Source organism: Scyliorhinus canicula, chromosome 20, assembly GCF_902713615.1.
Source record: "Scyliorhinus canicula chromosome 20, sScyCan1.1, whole genome shotgun sequence".
Taxonomy (NCBI): domain Eukaryota; kingdom Metazoa; phylum Chordata; class Chondrichthyes; order Carcharhiniformes; family Scyliorhinidae; genus Scyliorhinus; species Scyliorhinus canicula.
Genome location: NC_052165.1, coordinates 59,510,028 through 59,535,045, shown reverse-complemented (window position 1 = coordinate 59,535,045; position 25,018 = coordinate 59,510,028). Strand labels below are relative to the sequence as shown.

The 25,018-nt window shown below is 43.7% G+C and overlaps 1 protein-coding gene across 1 annotated transcript in view; it reads right to left on the bottom strand.

Annotated features, from left to right (window-relative positions):
• The window catches only part of phf21b (PHD finger protein 21B), a 222,109-nt gene extending 197,458 nt beyond the window's left edge, over positions 1 to 24,651 (bottom strand). The window contains exons 1-3 of the mRNA XM_038781394.1: positions 24,158 to 24,651; positions 23,680 to 23,712; positions 23,383 to 23,448 (exon numbers count right to left, since the gene is read on the bottom strand). Of these exons, the coding sequence (XP_038637322.1) occupies positions 23,383 to 23,448; positions 23,680 to 23,712; positions 24,158 to 24,211 (153 nt within the window). The 5' untranslated portion in view covers positions 24,212 to 24,651. The remainder of the gene's footprint in view (positions 1 to 23,382; positions 23,449 to 23,679; positions 23,713 to 24,157) is intronic.
• Positions 24,652 to 25,018: the final 367 nt, after the last annotated feature.

The following is a 25,018-nucleotide window of genomic DNA, read 5'->3' as shown; positions in this document are numbered from 1 at the left end:
AAGAGACTGCTGTGTGCTGTTTCACGTAGACATGGTGCACCGCTGCCTCACCAGATTTCTCATACACCGGATGGACCGCACAGCATCACTGGGCAAAGCGAAGGGTGGATGGGTTTACCTCCTCATCAACTCCTCCTGGTGCACGGACATGGTGACCCTGACAAACTACTGCTCCCCTGGACCTGGAATACCCGACTGTGAAGTGCCGCCCACACTATCTTCCAGGGGAGTTCACTTCTGCCATTATCACGGTGGTCTACATCCCACCCCAGGCAGAAGTAAAAAAGGCACTTGATGCATTGTACACCGCTACAAACAGTGAAAAAGAATGCTCAGAGGGGACTACATCCAGGCCAGCCTCAAGAGAGTGTGTACTCCCACAATTCCACCAACACATCTCCTGTCTCGCCAGAGGCGCCAACATTCTCGACCACTGCTGCAAAAAAAATCAAGGCCGCCTATCAATCCATTTCCCCAACCACACTTCGGAAAATCAGACCATAAGACAGTGCTCCTTCCCCCGGCATTCAGGCAGGAGAATCCGGTTAAGAAGGTCATAGAATGCTGGTCCGAAGCAACTGAACGAGCTCTATGTGACTGCCTGGAGTCAGTAGACCTATCCATATTCAAGAACTGAGCAGCCAACTTAAACGATTATACCACCACCGTCACAGACATCAGCAAATGTATAGAAGACTGCGTGCCAAAGAAGATAATACGTACGTTCCCCATCCAGAAACCATGGTTTAATCATGAGATTCACTCCCTACTGAAGGTCAGGTCTAAGGCGTTCAAGACAGGCGACCCTGACCTATACAGGAAATCCAGGTACAGCCTCCACAAAGTCATCTGCTAAGATGCTAAGAGACAATACCAGACTAAGCCTGAGTCACAGAATAACGAATAACATCACAGACACTTGGTGGTTGGGGCAAGGCATAAACAACATAACGGGTTACAAAGCAAAGCAGAGTAGAATCTCCGGCAGCAGCGCTCCCCTCCCCGATTAACTCAATGCATTCTACACTTGGTTCGAGCAGGAAACCATCATACCATTGTCAACTGCTCCAGCAGCCTTGGACACATCCATACCTACCGTCACAGCTTCCAAGAGTCAGATCGGCCTTCTTGAAAGTGAACCCTCGGAAAGAGATGGGTCCTGACGGGTCCATGGTCGTGCACTCAGATCCTGTGCAGACCAACTGCCAGATGTATTCACAGACATCTTCAACCTCACCCTACCCCATTCCGAGGTTCCCACCTGCTTTAAGAAGACCACCATCATACCGGTGCCAAAGTAGTATCAGACAACGCGCTTCAACGACTATAGTCCAGTGGCCTTGACATCGATCATTATGAAGTGCTTCAAGAGGTTCGTTAAGAGGTTGGTCTTGAAACACATGAACTCCATACTCCCAGGATGCCTTGATCCACTGCAATTTGCATACCACCCCAACAGGCCTACAGCAGATGCTACCTCCCTGTCTCTACACTCATCCCCGGAGCATCACAGCAGATGGACTCCTATGTCAGAATCCTATTCAATGACTACAACTCCGCCTTCAACACCATAATCCCAACCAAACTCATATCAAAGCTCCAAAACTTAGGACTTGGCTCCCCCTTCTGCAACTGGATTCTCAACATCCTGACCCATAGATCATAATCAGCAAGGATAAACAACACCTCCTCCACGACTGTCCTGAATACCGGGGCCCTGCAAGGCTGCGTACTTAGCCCCCTAATATAATCCCTATACAACACGACTGTGTGGCAAAATTTGGCTCGAACTCCATCTACAAGTTTGCTGATGATACAACCGTGGTGGGTTGGACCTCAAACAACAATAAGTCAGAGTACAGACGTGAGATAGAGAACCTGATGGAGTGGTGCAACAACAATCTCTCTCTCAATGCCTAGGATAACAACAGCGCCTCTACTTCCTCAGGAAACAAAGGGAATTCAGCATGTCCACATTGACTCTTACCAACTTTTACAGATGCACCAAGCATCTTATCTGGCTGCATCACAGCTTGGTATGGCAACGGCACAGCCCAAGACCGTTAAGAAATTACAGAGAGTCGCGAACACAGTATGGTCCATCCCGCGAACCCACCTCCCATCCGTTGACTGTCTACACCTCCCTTGCCTTGAGAAAGCGGGTAGCATAATCAAAGATCCCTCTCATACGGGTTATTAACGCTTCCCAACTTCTTCCATCGGACAGGAGATACAAAAGTCTGAGAACACGCACGCACTAATAGTTTCAAAAACAGCTTCTTCCCCATTGTTAGACTCCTGAATAACTCTCTCATGGACTGATCTGATCTCTTCACACATCTTATCTACTGAGTAGTACTGTACTCCATATGCTCATCCGTTGTCTGTGTCATGTATTTACATTGTGTATTTATTTATGTCCTATGTTTTTTCTCACGTCTGGCATGATCTGTCTGGACTGTAAGCAGAACAATACCTTTCACTGTACATTGGTACACGTGGCAATAAAACAAATCCAATCCAATCCAGGTGGAGAGGATTTTCCAGGGGAAGGCCTTGGCTGCACACAGCAACATAAACCACAAGGCCATCAACTGGCACCAGTCATGGTGGAGGAAAAATCACCAAAGTGGCTTGGTATGTTTTCTCAGTAGACAGTCGATAACCTGTGTGCACTCCTACAAGACATGCAGCCACATAGTTTAAGAAGAAATCCCATTGTGATGAATGTAGGCATTTCAGATATGTTGTCTTATAGGTTTTTGGTGCATTAAGAGTTAAAAGTCTGAGTTAGTGTTTTTAAAGAATCCTGGTTTGAAAGGTTTTGCAAACCAGAGGTGCAATTAAGGCATCGTAAAAGCTTGGGCTAATGGAGTTTTGTTTGCATTATGTTCTCTGTGGAGTTAGGTACCTTCGGTTTCAATGCGGTAAGATTATGTAATTAATGGGAGGATCTCCGGTACCGGGCATTTTGCAGAAAAGTAGTTCAGAGTTTTAGATTGGGTGACTGTGGAGTTTGAACTTTTTTCCAGTATCTACATGGATTTCCTCGGAATGCACCGGTCTCCTCCCACAATCCAAAGGCGTGCAGGTTAGGTGGATTGGCCATGCTAAATTGCTCCTTAGTGTACAGTTAGGTGGGGTGTTAGAGGGTGGTGCATACTCAATGGGCTGAATGGCCTCCTTCTGCGTTGTTGGAATTCTATGTTTGGGTTGTGAGCAGAGATCAAGCATCTGCTCTCGCTGCAGTTCACTTAAAGATTTGACTGAGGACAGACCAGAAGCATAATTTGCCTGGGAACAGGATAGGCAGTTTCAACAATGAGTTGAGACAGACAGGAGTTTGCTGTTGGTTTTGGAGATGGAAGTCAAATCATGAAGATAGTTTCTGAAGGGCTATCCCCACAGAACATTGCTCATAACACCATTGCATCATCCAAAACCCCTGAGAAAAAGCATTACAACACAGCTCACTGCTTAACAAGTGCTACTGTAGAGCACATCGTAAGATTGCTCAAAATGCGCATCCAATATCTTGCATACATGGCATTGCAAAGCTGAGAATAATTGACAGTCAATAAACACGGAGGAGCTGTTATATTCCTCCTCATCCGAGGAGGCTGAAAGTGAGGACAGGATCTCCCAGAAGCAGAGCCATGAAGAGAAGTGCTGGAGGCGTCAAGGACAACCTCATCTGCAAAGATCAAATGTGAAGTAAGGCTTAACTTTCAATGAACAGGGAACTAATGCAATGAATTCACAAACTGCAGAAACATGTTTCTTAGTGCTCTTCAGAAGATAGCTAGTTTGTTAGCAACCCTTTTTATATTGACATGTTTTATGCCTCAGGAATAAATGTAGTCATCACGATTACGACTTTGACAGGATGACGCAAATAATCTTTCGAACATTTTTTAAATCGAGTGGCTTTTAAAATATGTTTCACTTCCAAATGGACACAAAAGTTTTTTTAAAAGCATTTTAGTACCGTCTTAAAAGGAATAAAGTTACAAAAAACAGATGGGACAGAAAAAAAAATGAATTTAGAGTACCCAATTATTTGTTTTTCTAATTAAGGGGCAACTTAGCACAGCCAATTCACATAACCTGCACATCTTTGGTTTTTGGGAGGGTAAGACCCACACAGGGAGAACGTGAAAACTCCACACAGACAGTGACCATGGGCTGGGATTGAACCCGGGTCCTCAGCGCCGTGAGGCAGAAGTGCTGGCCACTACGCCACCATGGAAAAACTGAATTTTATTAACTTATTCGAGCAATAAAGCTGCTCTTGTCATTTGGGTAACTTTATTACAGTAACAGTATTCGATTCGCAGAAGTGTAGAAGTTGAATACCAAACTAGCAATCTCAAAGAGATGTGTCATTTTCTGAGACATGTCATTTCCCTGGGCCAGCTGGCCATCTGCGAGCTTTGAAAGAACTGAACAAGTTGCAACAGAGGAAGGCTTAGGGACAGAATGGCAATTCTGCTGTTTATCCAGAAAACAAATTTGTACGCTTTCAACTATAGATGAGCTTGTGGAACCTATTCTCTTGTAAGCTACTTATGGAAAACTAAACTACTGACAGAATGGGAGAAAAAAAATTCACTCTTGAGCTCTGAAATCTGCTACTTAGAATACACTCCTACTAAACTTAAGCAATGTGTTCCAATTGGAGGTTCAAAGAGTGAATGAATGCAAGCGGGGGGGGGGGGGAAAGGAGGAGGAGGGAGAAATAGATATTAAGCAACATTTTTAAGACGGTCAGTTTTTATTTACTTCAATGTTATTGCACCCAAGGTATGAATTTGTGTTACTGGAGCTGGAGGAACATTACAATTTTTGAGTTCAGTGTCAAAGTCAAATACTCCCAAATCATACGCACAACAGAACAGAGTAAAAACCGTGAACTCCACCGAAAAGCTAACTTGACCTAAACTCAGAAAAATACTCTTTCATTTTCAATATAGCTTTTTAAGACTACCAATTTTATGCAAAATAAAACATGCAGAAGGATAAAAACATCTTTACAAAACCCATAGGCATTTTAAGTTTTAAAATATGCAAGATGATTTGTGTTTAAAGGATTAAATTGGTGAATTCTTATTACAATTTTTATATACAGACAACTCAAGAAACTAAGTTACAAAATAGCTTGCACACTTAACATCTAAATTACTTGGTTCATTACACCATAGAGCAAAAGATTATAATTTAACCAAATCAGGAGTTATTGGCTAAATTCTCAAAGCAGTTTGTGTATTTCTGAGGTAAGATGCAAAGAATAATGTGCAAAGATGGGAAAATAAATGACTGTGCAGAGCTCTATCTACAAACTGGTTCTCCTACACTGCTATGTAATAAAATGTGTTGCTATGATACAAGCTGCTAAAGAAGTTCATTAAAGGCCATTAAACAAAGCTGCCAGACTTGATTCCTTTTAAAGACTGCTTATTTGATTTCAGACTGTGTATTCATAATTAGAATCCACTGAGTGAGTGATTGGGTTCTCACCAACTCTATTGAACATATACAGCTGAGCAACAGCAACTCCAAATGACTGACTTTCAAAAGCAAGTAACAACACTCAGTCAAGACGTGCAACATATGGATTTTGTAGTTCAGAGAAACTAGGAGTTTTCCACCAATCTTATAACAATGACAGATTATGGGAGGTATTAACTTTTACCCAAAATGCTTCCTGCAGCTCTCTTAAAGGTAGCAGCTCATGCTCAGCTAAAGATTCCGCAGGCGAACACTAGCCCAAGCAGCCATTCTTGGTTTCTGAGCCTAGACCCAGGGTTTTTATGGTGGTCAACCCTGCTGAATTTCTCTAATCCTATACTTTGTGGTGGAGGTTGCAACCAGAAGAAGCATTCGACCATTTTTTCCTTTCTTTAAATCATAAAGAACGAGTTTGTAAATTAAATGTAGAAGCTTCCTGGTCAGTATGCCTCAGATCAAATAGCTCTATGGTAAATGTACAACCTATCAGAAAACCCTAAAAAATGATTTATTTTAAAAGATTAGGATTCAAACTACTGAAGACTGCAATCAATTCCAAATTACCGATAATAATATACAAATTTATCTTAACTCAAGCATCTGAACCAAAATGCAAAACAGCTTGAAATAGCACCATACAACAGTTCAGGCAACAATTTGCCAGTGCTTTTCAAGAAAAGTTGCAAACTCAAATTTGGATTATGCTCACACCAGATGCCGAAATGCTGGTAGTGTGTGTCTGGGTGCACAAGATATTAAAAGTAGCATGCCAAATGGATAAGACCAGGAAAAAAAACTAATACTGGGTTTTATCAGAAGCTGCACACAATATGCAAGTCTATATGTAATGGCGAAATCTATAAAAATCCTCAAATATATGAGACCGTTGTTGGAGTGATGTGCAGGATGTTGGACAACGCGGAGTCATGAGGAAATCAACTGGTATGAGGTAACACAAATACAAATATATTTCCTGACTTGGGAATATATTGCCATTCCTTCATTTGTAGTTGGATCAAAATCCTGGAACTCCCTCCCTAACAAAAGTGTACACCTATATCTAATGGACTGCAGTTCAAGGCATCAGCGCACCACCACCTTTTCAAAGACAATAAGGGATAGGTAATAAATGCAAGCCTAGCCAGTAATGTCAATATCCTGCAAAATGAATTAAAACAAAACTTCAAACAATGGGGCTATTGTTGTTACAATATGCGTTGATTTCACGGAGATGTTCAAAATTATGATGAGAGGACAGTGTAAATACTCAGACCACTTCCTTTTTATTGAAAAGTATTTTTATTAAGGTTTTGCAGAATTTTGCACAATAAAACAGTAGTAACCATAACAAAACAAACTAGAGTGAACATTAACATAGTGCAAAAAGAGAATATACAATAACAATTAAATAGATATGACCCCACGCGACCAAGTCTTCCCTCACCGTCCCAATTAAGCACTCCCCCCCCCCCCCCCCTCCCCCTTATGGATTGCTGCTGCTGCTCACATTTTAATTTTCCCAAGAAAGTCGACGAACGGCTGCCCCCTCCGAGAGACCCTCGCGTAGAGTCTCTCAAGGCAAACTTTATTTTCTCGAGGCTGAGAAACTCAGCCGTGTCGTTAACCGAAGTCTCTACGCTCGGGGGTTTCGAGTCCGTCCACGTTAATAAAATCCGTCTCCGGGCTACTCGGGAGGCAAAGGCCAAGACGTCGGCCACTTCCGCCCCCTGAACTCCCGGGTCTTCTGGCACTCCAAAGATCGCTATCTCTGGACTCGGCACCACCCGTGTGTGAAGCACCTTGGACATTGCCCTCGCAAACCCTTGCCAGAACACTCGAAACTCCGGGAATGCCCAAAACATGTAGACATGGTTCGCAGGGCTTCCCTTGCACCTCATATAACTGTATTCTACCCCAAAAAAGTTGCTCATTCTCGCTGCCGTCATGTGTGCCCGGTGGACCACCTTAAATTGAATTAGACTGAGCCTGGCACATGATGAGGAGGAATTAACCCTGCCCAGGACCTCTGCCCACAGACCCGCTTCCAACTCCTCACCTAGCTCCTCCTCCCACTTGCCCTTGAGCTCCTCCACCGGGGTTTCCTCTGCCTCCTGTAGTTCCTGGTAGGTATGACATCCTCCCCTCCCCACCTATGTGCCGGAGACCACCCTCCTGTATCCTCAGTGGCGGCAGCGTCGGAAACACACTAGCTGTTTTCTCAGGAAGGCTCGTACTTGCAGATATTTAAAGGCGTTTCCTGGCGGCAGATTAAATTTGCCCTCTAGCGCCTTCAAACTGGGAAAGCTTCTGTCCATGAACAGATCCATCCTTCTGATGCCTGCCCTCGGCCAGCTCTGGAACCCACCATCCATCTGGGACAAACCTGTGGTTGTTGCACATCGGGGTCCAGACCAACGCTCCCCCCACCTTCTTGTACCTCCTCCACTGTCCCCAGGTCCGCAGTGTCGCCACCACCACAGACTTGTGGAGTAACGGGTCGGCGAGAACGGCAATGGGGCAGTTATCAAAGCCCCCAGACTCATACCTTTACATGACGCTGCCTCACGCTGCTCCCAAGCCACTGCCCCCCCCACACACAAATCGCCTACTTCCTAATCATAGCTATATTGGCCGCCCAGTAGTAGTCATGAAAATTTGGCAGCGCCAACTCTTCCTCTCTCTCCGCCTCCCCTCCCTCTGAGGGCATCATAATAATATTCAAAAGTCTCCGGACATTGGTATCGACTTGTCTGCCTTTAATAAATTGCATGCCCTCTATACCCATGACAATCTCCTCCAATTCAATCGGGGCCCCCAGCCCCTCCACCAGGTCCTCTTCCACCTTTGGAAACCTCAACTGGTCCAAAAATTGCCTCATCCCTTCCGCTCCCGTCGGGGGCTCCAACTCGTATAGTTTACTACAGAATTCCTTAAGGACTACGTTCACCCCCCCCCCCCCCCCCCCCCCCCCCCCCAAAGATCGTGTTACCCTCCTTATTCTTTACTCCCCCGATTTCCCTGGCCGCATCCCTCTTTCACAGTTGGTGTGCCAGCATTCTACTCATTTTCTCCCCATACTCAGACTGCCCCCCTTGCCTTCCTCAGCTGTGCTACCGCTTTCTCTGTGGTCAGCGGTACAAACTCTGCCTGCAGACTCTGCCGCTCCCTCACTAGCCCCACCTCGGAGGCCTCCGTGTATCTCCTGTCCACTCGGAGTATCTCCTCCACCAGTCTCTCCCTTTCTGCTCTTTCTCTCTTTTCCCTATGGGATCGAATTGAGGAGAGTTCCCATTTGACAACTGCCTCCCAGGCCGTTGCCGCTGCTACCTCGCCCATTTGTTTCCAGGTAATCCTGGATGTTCCAGCTAATCCGCCCACAAACCTCTTTGTCCGCCAGCAGCCCCACATTCAGTCTTCAGCATGGGCGCTGCCCTCTCTCCTCACTAAGCCGCAGGTCCACCCAGTGCGGGGTATGGTCTGAGACTGTGATTGCTGAGTATTCTGTCCCCGCCACCTTTGGGATTAACGTCGTGCTCAAGACAAAGAAGTCTATGCGTGACTAAACCTTATGAATGTGGGAGGAAAAAAAAAAAAAAAAAGAGAACTCCTTTGCTCTTAGCTGCGTGAACAGGGATCCACCCCTCCCACCCCCACCGCTCCATAAAACCCTTCAGTTCCTTAGCCACTGCCGGTCGCTTCCCTGTCCTGGACTTCGACCGGTCCAGCTCGGGGTCAATGACTGTGTTAAAGTCTCCCATGATCAGGTGGTGTGACTCCAAGTCCGGGATTTTGCCTAGCATGCATCTCAAATTCCACATCATCCCAATTTGGAGCATAGACGTTCACAAACACCATCTGGACCCCCTCCCACTTTCCAGTCACCATTATGTACCTGCCCCCTTACCTGCCACAATTCTCCCAGCCTCGAATGCCACACCCTTACAGATCAGAATTGCTACCCCCCTGGTCTTCGAATCCATCCCTGAATGGAGCACTTGGCCTACCCATCCCTTTCTCAATCTCATGTGATCTGCGAGCTTTAAATGTGTCTCCTGAAGCATTGCTACGTCTGTTTTCAACCCCTTTAAATGCGCGAAAACGCGCACTCTTTTGACCGGCCAACCTCGAGCCCACGCCCTTCGCTTCCTCGAGCGCCTCCACATGGAGCCGCCGCCCCGACCATCAATTGGTACCCCGAAATAGATACCTCCTCTGTCAGCAAAGCAGCATCCCCCCTCCCCAAACAGCCCCACGACCCAAACCCCCCCCCCCCCGCCAAGCACCAGCTGGGCACTTGCTCACCCCACTATGTTCCCGAGAGTCAGCTGACCCATGCTGACCCTGGCAGCTCCGACCCCTGGCGCTAATCAGACTGTCACCTCATTGTCCAGACCGATCTCCCCACATGAATAAACCAATTAAACTACCTCTCCAGCCACAGTGAGTAAATAGTAATACGAAACAAAAAATAAACAGAAGGCACCAACATTGCCCCGTGAGGAGACACTTGTTGAACCAAGGCTCCAACTTCCCAAAAATTCGCACTAAGTACAGGGTCCCTCCCCCCTCCGTATCTCAACTTTGCCGAAAACACTGCATCCTCCAGCCACCACCACAGTCCTTACATGCACCCAACCTTGTATACAAATTCTTATATTAGAAACGGTACCGTGTTACGCAGCCCCACCGCCACGTTGGACCAAAGCTTAGCTGTCCTTTAATTCGAATCCAGCTTTTCGTGTTTGACGAATGACCACGCCTCATCCGGAGTCTCAAAATAGTGATGACATTCCTTGTACGTGACCATTGCCTCGCTGGGTGTAGCATCCCAAATTTCACGCCCTTGCTGAAGAGGGTCGCCTTCACCCGGTTGAATGCAGCACGCCTCTTGGCCAGCTCCGCACCCAGGTCCTGGTAGATGCATATCACACTGTTCTCCCACCTGCTGCTCCGTTCTTTTTTTGCCCACCTCAAGACAAGTTCCTTGTCCGAGAAGCGATGAAACCTCACCACCATGGCCCTCGGCGGTTCATTCACCTTTGGCTTCCTTGTGCGCCCCGTCCAGCTCCAGGGGTCGAGGGAATACCCCCGTCCCTATCAGCGTCTCAAGCATCTTGGACACAAATGCTCCCGCATCCAACCCCTCCACACCTTCGGGGAGGCCCACAATTCTCAAGTTCTGTCTCCTGGACCCGTTTTCTAGATCCTCCAGCCTCTCCTGCCATTTCTTGTGGAGGTCATCCTGCGCCTCCACCTTAAAGGACAATACGTCCAACTCGTCCTCATGGTCAGATAGTTTTTTTTCTCCATCTCCTTTTTTCTCCATCTCCTTAATCGCTTTCCCTTGTGTTGCCCGAGTTGCGATCATTTGGTCTATTGATGCCTTCATCAGGGCCAGCATGTCCTTTTTAAGATCAGCAAAGCAGCCCCTAAGGAACTCCTGTGCCCACTGCGCCCATGCACCCTGGTCTATACCGGCCGCCATGCCGTGCCTCAGCGCCTGCTCCGCACGCTTCTGTCTGCTGGGACTTAAACGCTTCACCTGGCCACTCCTGGTCCAGCTATCCATACAACAGAGAGGGAATCCTTTTGGCAGGGTTCGCTTCACCAATCTGCCCCAAAATGTCCGTGGAAACTCCTGAAAAAGGTCCAAGTTTGTTCCAGACGGGAGCTGCCGAATGCGCGACCTACTCCTCCATGGCCGCCACCAGAAGTCACATCACCGCTTCTTCAATGGCCTTGGCGGGATCGTTTCACAGTTGTTCCCTCTGCTGCGAGAATTCAGCTTTAATAAAGGCCCTCAAGTCAGCTTGAAGCCTTTAAGCTTGCCCATCCCCTGCTTGCATGCTGGAAGAGGCTTTTGTCTTTGCTGCAGCTCCAGCCAAATCTTTCACTGTTTCTGCCGGGTCCGGTAACCAAGAGGCATACCATTCCTGGGGGAAAGTACTCCTCCAACATTCACCTACATCTTTTCATCAAAATTCCACCCTGTATTGATTTAAAAAGAGTTCTTTTCTGCAACGTTGAGCAGGAGCTGCCTTGTGTGTGACCACTTACTCCATGGTCCACACCGGAAGTCCTCAGACCACTTCCAAAAGATATGACATAGATACAAGATAAATATACAAAATTCAAACAGCAGGAGCATTTTTAAAAAAATTTTTTTTTAAAACAGAAAGTACGGGGTTGCGAAGTTAAATACCAGAGTTGTGATTGACGACAAGATCATGAGAATGTAGACATTAGATAGGTGTTTGAAGGAAAAGACAATAAAGGCCCATGAAATAGCTACGGTATATCAGATTAGAACTATTCTTTAAGTGGAAATGAAGCACAAACTGAGGCTGGTTAGGCTGAATGATCTGTTTCTGTTATTATTTATAATTAAAGGTTGTCCAAACTGAACTTTCCTTCACTGAATTGCCTGATAAATGTATCCTTTGGTGAGATACGAATTCCCAGTCTGCCATTACCAGAGCTCAGTAAGGGCAGCAGGTGTGGGGCATATTTTCTTTGATGCCACTGGACCATGGCTGATCATCAAGTTGAATTCCCTGATCCCGCTTATCCCTTTTGCCCCAAGAGCTGTACCTAATTCCTTCTTGAAACTGCACCACGTTTTGGCCTCAACTACTTTCTGTAGATTCACCGTTCTCAAGTGAAGAACTTTTTCCTCACCTCAAGTCCTAAAAGGTTTGTTTACCCCTTACCCTCAAACTATGGCCCCTAGTTTTGGACATCCTCACCATCAGGAACATTATTTTTGAATCTACCCTGCTAATCCTGTTAGATTTTTTGAAGTTATGAGAGCCCCTCTCACTCTTCTAAACTCCAATGAGTATAATCCTTACCGATATAGTCTCTCCTCATATGACAGTCCCGCCATCCCAGGAATCAGTCTTTTCCTAATTGCTCCTGTTCACAATTGCTATTTATTCATTCTACTTCAAAGTGCAGTTTTATTTTTGCCATTTTCTCCCGTTTCATCTTTTTTTGAAATTTTCTCACTTTTCATCTTCCCCTTCCTCGACTGAAGGTTGGCACTCTGCCTTTATATCTCCAGAAACCTCACATTCTGTGTATGTCGGCCTATATAATGAGCTCTTTTTTTTTTAAATTTAGAGTACACAAATATTTTTTTCAAATTAAGGGACAATTTATGTGTGGCTACTCCACCTAACCTACACATCTTTGGGTTGTGGGGATGAAACCCACGCAGATACAGGGATAATGAGCATTAGTGTACAATTCAGCCCTTTCCCATCAGAGGTTTGCAATGCACCCAAATCTCTCTACAATTGCTAACTGGAATCCATACTGATATTTTGCCCTTTCTCCAACCAAACAGGATTGAGCCCAAATGTGACAACCGAGCTGCTGCCCCTCCTGAGATCAATTAACACTGAGTAAATACAAGTTGACAAAAATCACTTACCCTACAGGTATTCATGGTCTTCGTTCACACATGAAAAATTATCAAGAAAGAAAAAGAACTGAATGACAGTGCATACTTGTGGAACTAGATCAGTGCCTGTGAAAACTCAGGAGGTTTTAATGATATAGACAATTTCAAGTCTCTGAAAAAGCCCTGACAGTTCATCGTCAAACTGTTTCTTACTGTCTCCCTTTTGGCTTAGCAGAACAAAGTTTATTTTCTCAAATTAAGTTAGTGCTACACAAACTACTGTAACATGGGAAAAAATAAAAGTTAGTGCTGTTGCCAGCAATTTACAAAGTGAGCCTGAAATTTAAAAACTCTGAATTGTTATGGAATTTTATTCTTAACATGCTTCAGAATTATCCACCTGCAGCACATACTGGATAGAAGCTAAAGATCCACTCACATCTGGCCATGCATCATTTATTTGAACTTCTATATGTAATCTGAATCTAGGCATGCAAGGTACCTACATTTTCACAGTTACCATAATCCAAGCATGCAAATAAAGCTGCACTGATGACATCCAGAAATTTCAAAAACCCACATGGATTATGTGCCATTCTTGTATTTGTGTAAAATACTTCATGTGGACTGAATAAGCAATTTAAAGCATGGGAAGATAAAAAGAAAGTAGAATAGCACCATGTTGGCACAGTAGCACAGTGGTTAGCACTGTTGCTTCACAGCTCTGCGGTCCCAGGTTTGATTCCCAGCTTGGGTCACTGTCTTTGCAAACTCTGCATGTTCTCCCCATGTCTGCTTGGGTTTCCTCCGGGTGCTCCGGTTTCCTCACACAGTCCACAAATGTGCAGATTAGGTGGATTGGCCATGCTAAATTGCCCTTAGGTGTCAAAAAAGGTTGGGTGGGGTTACTGGGATAGGGTGGAGGTGTGGACTTCGGTAGGGTGCTCTTTCCAAGGGCCGGTGCAGACTCTATGGCTGAATGGCCTCCTTCGGCACTGTAAATTCTATGATTCTATGTCAGTCAATGTATTACATGTGCGTAAGTCTGTCCGAATAAGTATTGCACCTCAAATGAATGGATAGTTGGGGGTAGCATCACAAGCTCTTCAAAACAGCAAATTTGAACCTGGAAGTAGGTTTTAATACTTCAATTACCATTTCTCCAGTTGAGCAATTCAGGCCAGCCATCCTTTCACCGTCTAGTTTATACCTCCCACACCAAGTACCCTTTGAAATAGCCGAACAATGCCACTGCTGAGATGTCATGATACTTGTGTGCTAGGATAAGTGTTACTTGCCATTGCCCAAGCCCGAATGCAGCCCAATCTTGCTGCATGCAGTCAGACTTTGTTATACGAGGAGTTGCAAATTATGCTTAATAATGTAGCTAGCAGTGAACGTTTCCATTTCTGACCTTATGATGGAGGGAAGGTCAGTGATTAAACAGTAATAAGATGTTTGGACCTAGGACACAGGAACACCTTTGGCAATGTCAAAGGTGGAAATAATTGAAGTCGCATTGGGCACAACAGAAAATTGTTGGAGGTCAACCAATGGAGATTTTACTCCAATCCCCACTTCAAATTTGCTAGGGTTCATTGCAATTGTTAATCAAACGTTGATTTTATGTCCAGGGTGGTCATTTCCACCTCATCTTGTTCTTGGATCCTTGATCTATGTTTTAATGAGGTTTAGAGCCTGGCTATCCTAGCAGAACCCAAACTGAACAATGTCACAGAATCACTATGGTGCAGAAGGGGGGCCATTCGACCCATCGAGTCTGCACCGATCCACAGAAAGAGCACCCTACCTAGGCCCAGCCCCCACCCTTTCCCTGTAACCCCATCTAATTATTTGGACACTAATGGGCAATTTAGCATGGTCAATCCATCTAACCTGCACATCTATGGACTGTGGGAGGGAACCGGAGCACCCAGAGGAAACCCATGCAGAGGTGCAAACTCCACACAGTCACCCAAAGTCGGAATCAACCCCAGGTCTCTAGCACTGTGGAGGCATCAAGTGCTAACCACTGTGCCACCCCAATGCCTCATTGGTTGTTGGTGATTAAGTAAGTTTGATAGTTCTGTCAATGACAACTTCCATCATAAGAGTTAGTGAATAGGACGAGAATCAAATTGGCTGCAAACTAATTGTTATGATGGGGATCTTAGGAGGAGCCATAGGTGGATCACTTAACAGTTCTGAATGAGGATATGATGCACTCCCACACTGGAGGATGGAAATGTTCATGGTGTCCCTTCCTTCACTCCCACACTGAGGATGAAAATGTTCATAGTGTCACTTCCTCCCATTAAGTTTCTTTTTAAATTTAGATTACCCAATTATTTTTTCCAATTAAGGGGCAATTTAGCGTGGCCAATCCACCTACTCTGCACATTTTTGGGTTGTGGGGGTGAAACCCACGCAGACATTCCTCCCATTAAGTTAATTGTCTACCACCACATGACTAGAATTAGCAGGACTTTAGTCACTTGAACTATGCCATAGTATACATTTTCCACTATTTAGCATGTAGGTAGGTGAGGTTGACACTCATTTTTAGGTGTGTTTAAATGACATGGTTTTCAGCACTCCTCTTTACTAAAGTTGATCCACTGGCTTGTTTGTAATGACTGATTAAGAAGACACCAGGACATGAGGTTAGACTGTGGAACAGAATCTGCTGCTTTTGATGGCTGACGCCACTTGGATATCCGGATCTGTTCCAAATCTGTCCCATGTAGCATTGTGGTAGTGCCACATAGTAGAATGGAGTGTCCTCAGTGTGAAAACAGGACTCATTGCCACAGGGACTGTCCAGTGATCATTCCTAACAACACTGACATCGACAAATACATCAGTGACAAGGAGACTGTTGAATATATGGTACTGGCTCTCTTACCATCTGCTGCAAGCCCAGGCTGGCAATTACATCCTTCAGGACTCAGTCAGCTAGGTTAACTGTGCTGCCACCAAGCCACTCTTACTGATGGGCTTTGAAGTCCCTCACCCAGAACACATTCTGTATCCTTACCACCTTTAGTGCTTCTTCAAAGCAGTGTTCAACATGCAGCTGTACTGATTCGTCAACTAAGGGATAGCAGTGGATGGTAATCAGCAGTAGGTTTCCTTGCCCATGTTTGACCAGGTGCCATTCAGACTTCATGCGGTTCGATATTGAAGAATCAGTTCCAGTACTTGAATATGTTCACGGCCGAGATACAGATTTTTATTCAGTAAGTGAATCAAGGGTTATGGGACAAGGCAGGAAAGTGGAGTTGAGAATTATCACATCAGATCAGTCATGATCTCATTGAATGGCGGAGCAGATCTGATTGCTCCTTTATCTTATGAAATCCCAAAGCCATTCCCTCCCAAATGTGGGTGACTGCCTCTGGCACACAGTCAACAGTAAGCAAATAAGCGGCTTGCAATCATTTACATGCACAACGCAGATTGTACTGGCTGTTTCATTAAGCAAGGGAATACGCACGGAGGAGCGCTGAACACAGCATAAATATCACCAGGTAGATCCAAAGCTAGTGTTAGGTACTAGTTGATTACAGCTTTGCATAAGAGTCTTTTTTCTAAATATTTAAGTACTAGATACTTAACACAAAGGGTACCAAAACACAAGTAAATGCCACTAGAATCATAGAATCCCTACAGTGCAGAAGGAGGCCATTCAAACCAGAGTGTGCACCAACCCTCCAAAAGAGCACTCTACCTTGGCCCACTCTGATTCCATCCCCGAAACCCCATAACCTAATCTACACATCATGGGAACCAAGGGGCAATTTTAGCATGGCCAATCCAACTAACCTGCACATCCTGAAAATGAAAATCGCTTGTCACAAGTAGGCTTCAAATGAAGTTACTCTGAAAAGCCCCTAGTCGCCACATTCCGGCGCCTGTTCGGGGAGGCTGGTACGGGAATTGAACCGTGCTGCTGGCCTGTCTCAGTCTGCTTTAAAAGCCAGCTATTTAGCCCAGTGTGCTAAACCAGCTCCATCTTTGGGCTGTGGAAGGAAACTTTTTTTTTTAATTTTAGAGCACCCAATTCATTTTTTTCAATTAAGGGGCAATTTAGCATGGCCAATCCACCTACCCTGCACATCTCTGGGTTGTGGGGGCAAAACCCAAGCAAACACAGGGAGAATGTGCAAACTCCACACGGACAGTGACCCAGAGCCGGGATCAAACCTGGGACCTCGGCGCCGTGAGGCAGCAGTGCTATCCACTGCACCATCGTGCTACCCCCTGTGGAAGGAAACTTGAGCACCAGAGGAAACCTGTGCAGACACGGAGAATGTGCAATCTCCACACAGACAGTCACCCACGGTTGGAATTGAACCCGGGTCCCTGCCGCTGAGGCAGCAGTGCTAACCACTGTAGCTGGGAAAAGTACATATTTTGCCTGTCTTACCTGCAAATGGAGAATGCTTTACATTTGTCATTGTCACACCTAGGATAGATACACTCCAGAAGAAGTAAAATTTCATTGATATCTATACTTGTTTTCTTGACAGTATCAACAAAACATATGCCCTGTATAACACTCTCCACATGAGAATATAGAATTATGATTTAGGTGGAGGCATGGGAGGTGCCTCAGTGATTACTAATCCATTTGACAAATGTCTTTCAACAAAAAAGGATTGAGAACCACTGATTTACAAGATGCACTGCAACAACAAGACCAACCATTCTGCAACAGCACCCCCAAAACCTTCAACTTCTATCATCTAGAAGGAGAAGGACAACGTGTGTGGGAACACCACCCATCTACAGGTTCCCCTCCAACTCGCACAGCATTCAGATTTGCTCCTTACACCACTGGGTTAAAATGCTGGTCAACTCTCCCTGCCAGTACTTTGGGAATAACTTCACACAGATTGAAGCAGTTTCTGCAACTTTTCAAGGACAGTTAAGAAAGGATAATAAATGCTAACCTTGCTGCTGATGCTCACATTCTGTGAATAACTTTTTAAAAAGAAGAAAATCTATTTATAATTTGGCCTTGCAAACGGGACAAATTTCTAAAAATTGTAAATATTCTCATTTCAGTTTTACAGCAAGAACCTATAATGGCTTAGGTGCATGCTGGAAAGACACAATTTTTAAAAAACATAAAACTTGCATCCAGCAGCTGGAAATGATCATGGCATTTGGGGGGGGGGGGGGGGGGGGGGGGGGGGGGGGGCGGGGCGACACAATGTGAAGGAGGGTTACTTATGGCTGTAGTGTGTAAATTTGCCTTCCCTAATTCTAAAGTGCTTGCTGGAAAAAAAATGAGGTCAACAATGGAATTTGCAATTTCCTCATCTTAACAAATTAACAGAATGCAAGTCCTGAAAGTAAATGTTAAACATCATTGCACATAAATACATTCTAACACCATTGACAATTGTTTGAACTCAACTAAAGTGGCAATTGCAGCAGGCAGACCAAGAATTTTGAACGTAGAGCATATTATGAATTGTAGTCATCTTTAGCCTAACTGTAATGACTTCAAATCAGAGCTCTGAACTCTCTCACAAAAGGCACAGATGGACTTTCAGGTTACATGCTAACACACAGTTACTGTCATCCAAAATGCTCATTTAAATCCTCTACCACACTTAAATCAACTCATACGACTTCAAGTACATCTGTCAGAAATTACAAAGTCTAGCTAACATGAAAAAGTTTCATGTTAGCTAGACTTCGACATTTTGCCATTGCCATTTATTTCACTACATGCTGGTGCAAAATAAACTAGCCCATTAAATGGCTAAATCAGATCGGCCTTCCACTGATCAAGAAACAATAATTAAAGCAAATCAACTGATATGACTCAATCACATAATACGCAAAATAACAATGTAATTAATTAAATCAGCTTTCGTTTAATTGCCCGCTATTTAAGCAGCAACTCACTACAGTTTGTTGGAATAGTATTTTTTTTTTTCTAAACACAAACGCCTGCTTTACACTACATTCCTCCACATTGCTCCTGTCAAAGGTTACAGCCAGAACTATGCTGCTTCAGCAGATCTATATGACATACTGGAAATTACAACTGTACAAAAAAAATAAGCAGTTGATACAGGAATGGCTAAGGAGGTTCAGATCTAATCACTGCCAAAGCATTTTCAAAGATACAGATGCATTTTTTTTTTATTCTAGATTTTAGCTTCGGGGTATCTCAACTTTAGAAGTCATCAAATGGCAGCAGTAAAATTGAGAAGATGCAGAGAATATGCAAAAGCCAAGCTGAAGACTACATAAATAAATGCTAGTGGTCCACAATAGTGAATGCTGCTCTGACACATTGTTTGCGTGTCAAGCACAAAAACAACATAGCTTGATCAGTTGCAGATCTTTGCAGACTTAGCCGAATGCAAGCAGATGGTATTAGTCATATTAAAATTGGCCGCAATGCCCCTGAGCTTGAGAAAACAAAAATCATCCAGTAACTCCTTTGGATATGGGGCAAGGATAGTTTGAAACTCAGTATAATCTACTAGAAAAGTCTCCTCACAACATCCAAGCAAGAACCATACAAATGAAGGACAGCAATGTTGGCAAGGTAGTCACAGGTACCGTGATGTGACAAGTGAAAACTAACACAAAAGGAAAAGCAGTTACCAGGCTTTCATTTTATTTGCAAGTGAAGATGTACTTGAGCTAGAAGAAACATTTTAATTATATCCTATAATCAGTTAATCCAATAGGACATGTCAAGGGACAAAGCATTTTTTGAGCTTGATAAGAATTCCAAGTCAATTACAACATAGACATTTTTTTAAAGTTGCATCACAAGAGATGCAATAAAGGGAGAAAAACGAGAAAAGATGTCTTGCAAGCTGGAAAGAGAATTATCTGTCCTGCTAGCCAGAATGGGTGGGTGAGCAAACAGAAAATGAAAATATTTTCTGCAAGGTTACAACAGCCACCTTCCTTAACTGCAATCATGAAAAATTGGTAAACACCATCAGCATTTCATTGAAAATTTTGTAAAGCAGAAACAAAATTTCAATGTTGCTGATGCACCAACACACACTATGCACTGGACCAACAATGGGCTCTCTGTATATTATATCATGTTATGTGTTATGTGAAGGATAATGTTCTGCTCAAACAACAGTCAAGTGACACTAAGAACCATTATTACTGTGCTTCATTACATTATATTATATTAAACAACCTCATGCAGGCAAAGGGTTTCCTATCAACATTCGGTCAGTGAAAGCACGTAGTGAATAATTTCAAACCCATCAGTTGCCCAAGTAACAAATCACAGAAAAAGAGACTGCATTATCACTGATTTACTGGCAAGGCAGTAAAGTACTATCAAATCAGCTTCATCATAATTTATTTGTATCAAATGCATATCGGTTTTGAAAAAAGACCTTTTCTCCACCACATAATTACTTATTAGTTTGAGTTTGCACCAAAAGTACTTTTTGTTTCTTACATATCAGAGATATTGTCTGCTGCGTCCTAACTGTAATAATTTGGCCAGTTATTCCTTACTCACTGTTGACCGTTTCAAACCTCTTTTCGTTTTGTGATCCCTTAATTCAAATTTTGTTCAATTTTACACATCATCGATTTTCATGGTTTTAGGCTGTTTTGTGTGTAAGCACTCACAATGAGAGAAGGAAATCTTATATCTTACAAAAAAACCACATCCTTCAACGAAACAGAAATGTAACAGTTTATTTAGAAAAACAAGTTTGGAGAAAGGGGAAGTTGTTAATTATATACATTGATTATATACATATGGTTTCCTTAAGTAATATAATGCAATGAATTAATCTTTTTATGAAATATCCTGGATTGAAACCAGACAATTTACTGGAAGTTTCTCATTTGATTAAATCTAATAATTTGATGTGACTTAAAGTACTTGATTACAATATGCTATTGTCAATCCAACATGAAATGAAATGTTCACATTCAAAACCAGAACAAAAGCTTTTAACCTCCTTTGTACAGGAGAAGAAAAGAAATAAGGATAAAGCCTTAATAAACTTTTCAAAGTTCATTATCTCAGAACATCACTAACACTACAATAAGTTACCATTAATTTCAAATGGCAAATCAAAATAACATGAAGTGAATGAAGAATTAAGTGATCAATTCGTTCACAGAAGATTTATGACATTCCAAGTGAACATAAACCTTTGCTTGGCACTTCAAAGATGCAAGAAAGATGCAAGAAATAGTGGTGAATAAGTCAGTTAAATTGCGGCATCATGAGATCAGCAAATTGAAAAAAACAGAATCTCAAGAGTGCATAAATAATCTTCTAAAATTCAGCATGAATGTTAGTTATGACACATCATTAGGGACTTGCACTTCCCAAACACAGTTCTACTTACAAAAAATGGTTCTAAGATCTGACCAAAGTATGGACATCAAAACAAATTAGTCCAATAACTATGTTGCTCGCTTGGAAATAAATCACCAAAATCACAAGCTCCCCAATAGTTGAGTGAGAAAATAAAACACGATGATATGGAGGCAGAGGTATAAATTTCCAGCTTCAATCCTGAGTTCAAACCCTAATGTGTGCAAAATTAGTAAATGCTTTCAGAGGAGAGGACTATCCGTACCCAAATTGTTAACAGACTGAAAAGGTGCTTGTGTGGGCAAGTATCGGTGCGAAGCTTTCGCTCTCATGATCAAACTGCCCACTAATATTTATTGTTTAGTTTCACTTGTGCAGAATGTCCACTTGACATGGTATTGGAAGGCTATTGGCCAGCATAAAATCATACTCAGTGGAAGCAAGCACTTTCATAGAGAGAAATATTCATCTGTTTTTACATGAAAGTGCAGTTAATTTGCACTTTACAGTTCATGTTATGAAATTTTAATGTAACAAAGTACTTCAAAATAGTTACCTATTATGAGTGTACTTGGTCAAAAAATCCCATGCTCTTCCCACCTAAGTAAAAGTTTGATTAAGTAATGAATAAAGTAGAAGCAAGCATTACAGCTTTTAGTATACATTTTTTATTCTAACTACAAGTACAAAAATGCTGAGTGATCAAAAAACAAAAAATGCCTTCCCTCCATGATTGGGGGTAGATATTTGGCAAATTAAAAGAACTGATTTGACAACCACGTAGTGATCATAACCAGCAGCCTACGTGTTCCCTTCTCTTGCCCCCCCCCCCCCATCCACACACACAAAAATATCAATGCGATCAAAATGGTAATGTTAAGCATGAATGAGGCCCCATCCCCCTTCACATTTCAGATTGCGATTTCTTCACCCCGTAGTTTTCTCCATGTTAGAAAAAAACACAACACCCCTTACTTACAAAATGGAAGCTTCCACTACCAAATTGAATGTGCTAGCAAAATAAATAAATAACAGAAATCAAATTACTTCTCCGCAAAAGAACAAGGTGATACTTTACATATTTCACCATAAAACCAACGAGCAAGATCAACGATTATCTTTACAGGATAGCCCATTTCGATCTCTAACAAAATTAAGATGCAGGACTAACTTGGTGCTGCAAGCTGCATTCCAAAAGAAACAAGATCAATTGAGTTAAGAAAAACTCTATATACTGAGCCACTGGATTTGAAATCTCTTAGAATGCTTCATGAGCATTATGGATAAGCTAACTGGACAACAATAAGAAGGTTAAAATTTTGGATTTTTCGCAAAAAATACACGGAATTGCTGATAAGCTTAGTGCTGGACAGAGCCACAGCAAGCTGTGCGTTCAATGGCATCTGTTCGTGGTGCTGAATTTTTTTCCATTGTAATAATCAGGGTTCTCCGCTAGAAGCCAAGCTCCATCAACTGCTCCAAGTATGCAAAGTCGGCCTTCGGAGTTCTCGGGAACCAATATTCACGCACTTCGATATTTTCATCAAATTTCTCCCAAAATAAATCAAGTCCCGATCTATACCCCGCTCGTTAAATTCACGCAAGAAGGAAAGTGATGCTCAGCCCGTATCAACCGATTACACGTCAAATCAGAACAAGGAGACGGCAAGTAAGAGCGATGTAACTCAAAAAAAACCCCACCATAAATAAACTATTTGAAAGAATTCCGGCAAGAATTGGGTGGGAGACTGTACGATTAAAAATCGGTATTATAAAGTTAACGTACATATTAGTTGCCAGGTCCCCCCTTCTCTTTTCATACTTGGAAAATATGTCGACCTATCCAAAATGGACGCCTCAGAATTCGCCAACTTAAAAACGCACGCCACAACTTCACTTCGTTTGAAAGCAAACTCATCGCCACGTACAAGCCAACATTTTAACTTCAGCAGTTAATCTGCATGCACAAAGCTTTCGTCACACATTGTGCAACCTTGCAAGGTTGCACATTCATTGTTAGCAACTCCCCATCCCTCCCTCCCCAGTTACTTTTAGTGAAAGTCATCGCAAATGTTAAATCGGTACTCTGCACATTGATACATGGCCAAGAACTAAACCAATTTCTTACTTGTTTCTCACTAAGAGATGTTATTCGGGATTGTCTTTCGTGGAGCTGTTTCTTAAGTTCTCCGTTCTGGGGGAAAAAATATTTTTTTTTTTTACACGTCTGCGATACGACCCGGGCGGAAAATTAATAATACTCTGCCCGTTTGGACACAATGCAGCGTTGACGGCTGCTGCTCAATATGCACTCTACAGCTATGCTGACTAGCAAGATGAGAGAGATCTGCACTGATAAAGTTTCTGATGGTCTTCACGAACACGCAGGATAAAGGAAAGGCTTAAAAGAATCGGCTATTTTTACCTGTGGATCTTGCTTCATCTGTGCAACTAGTTTCTAGAAACAAAAAAATTAGAATATTGATACGATTTTAATATAAAAAAAGGTCAAAGAGCAATATAAGTTATCATGATTGGGAGGAACAAAGAGGCACGCAAACACTGAGTCAGTTTCGAGCATCTCATAAATATTCAGGTCTCGTACTAATCTCCTCACCACATACACACACACACACACAAGCCAACCGCAATATTACTCCAAATCCTTGTTGCTCCGAACTCAAAAAACACCAGCAAAAACTAGTCTCAAAGTTAAAGATCTGGGATGCAAACGACCTGGCCAGTGAGCTATTGCTATTAAATTGATCCCCATCCCCAAGGCGCCGCTCAGAAATGCTCAGTTTATTATAGGTTTGATGTCTTCTCTCCCTCATTCTCCCTTTTGGACCATCGGAGGGCAAAAAAAAAAGAAAAATAAAGAGGGTTTATTTTTTTCCTTTTACCTGGTGACACTGGATTTCTACTTTCAGCGCCTCTTGAAGGCTTTGCATCTCCATGGCTGGACTTCAAAAGCACTTTTTCAGACACTTTGAATCCGAACGAAATGAAGTTAGTTGTTTGCGTGCGGGCGGCTGCTGGCGTGGATGTTTCCCCACGGGCGCCCCTGCGATAATCAGCAATAGAACTTAAAGCAGCTTTGAAATAAATAAATAAATAAACACGCCGGCAATAAACAATCGAAAGAACAAGTAGTCGGCACAGTCTGCAAAGCAAGTTCTCGCCTCTCTTTGCTAGTACGGACACAGGACTCATCACTCACTTTACGCCATTTTTCACAAAACTCTCCCGAAAACAAGTCGGGGCGGGGGCGAGCCGGCCGATTCCGGGGGCCCCCGCGCTACCGACGCCCGAAGCTGCGGAGCGGCCGTGGCTCCGGGGCCCTGACTTTTCCGTTAACGGTTTCAAGCGGCTGAATCCGGGGGACTATATTCCGCGGGTGCAAGCGCGCCGGGATTTCACTTTGCCTCGAGAAAAAGTTGTGCCTCGGCTGCCAATGCTAATGCCAAGGACCCGGATGGAGCAACGGAACCCTGCCGGAGTGGCTCAGCGCGCACGCGCGTTCCCAGCCTCAACCCCTCCCCCATCACCGTCCCATCCCCCACCCCCTCCAACCCCTCCCCCATCTCCCCCCCTCCCCACCCCCTCCCCCATCTCCCCCCCTCCCCACCCCCTCCCCCATCTCCCCCCCTCCCCACCCCTCCCCCCCTCCCCACCCCCTCATCCCCATCTCCCCACCCTCCCATCTCCCCACCCCCTCCCCCTATCTCCCTGCCACCAACACCCCCTACACCTACCCCCCCTAC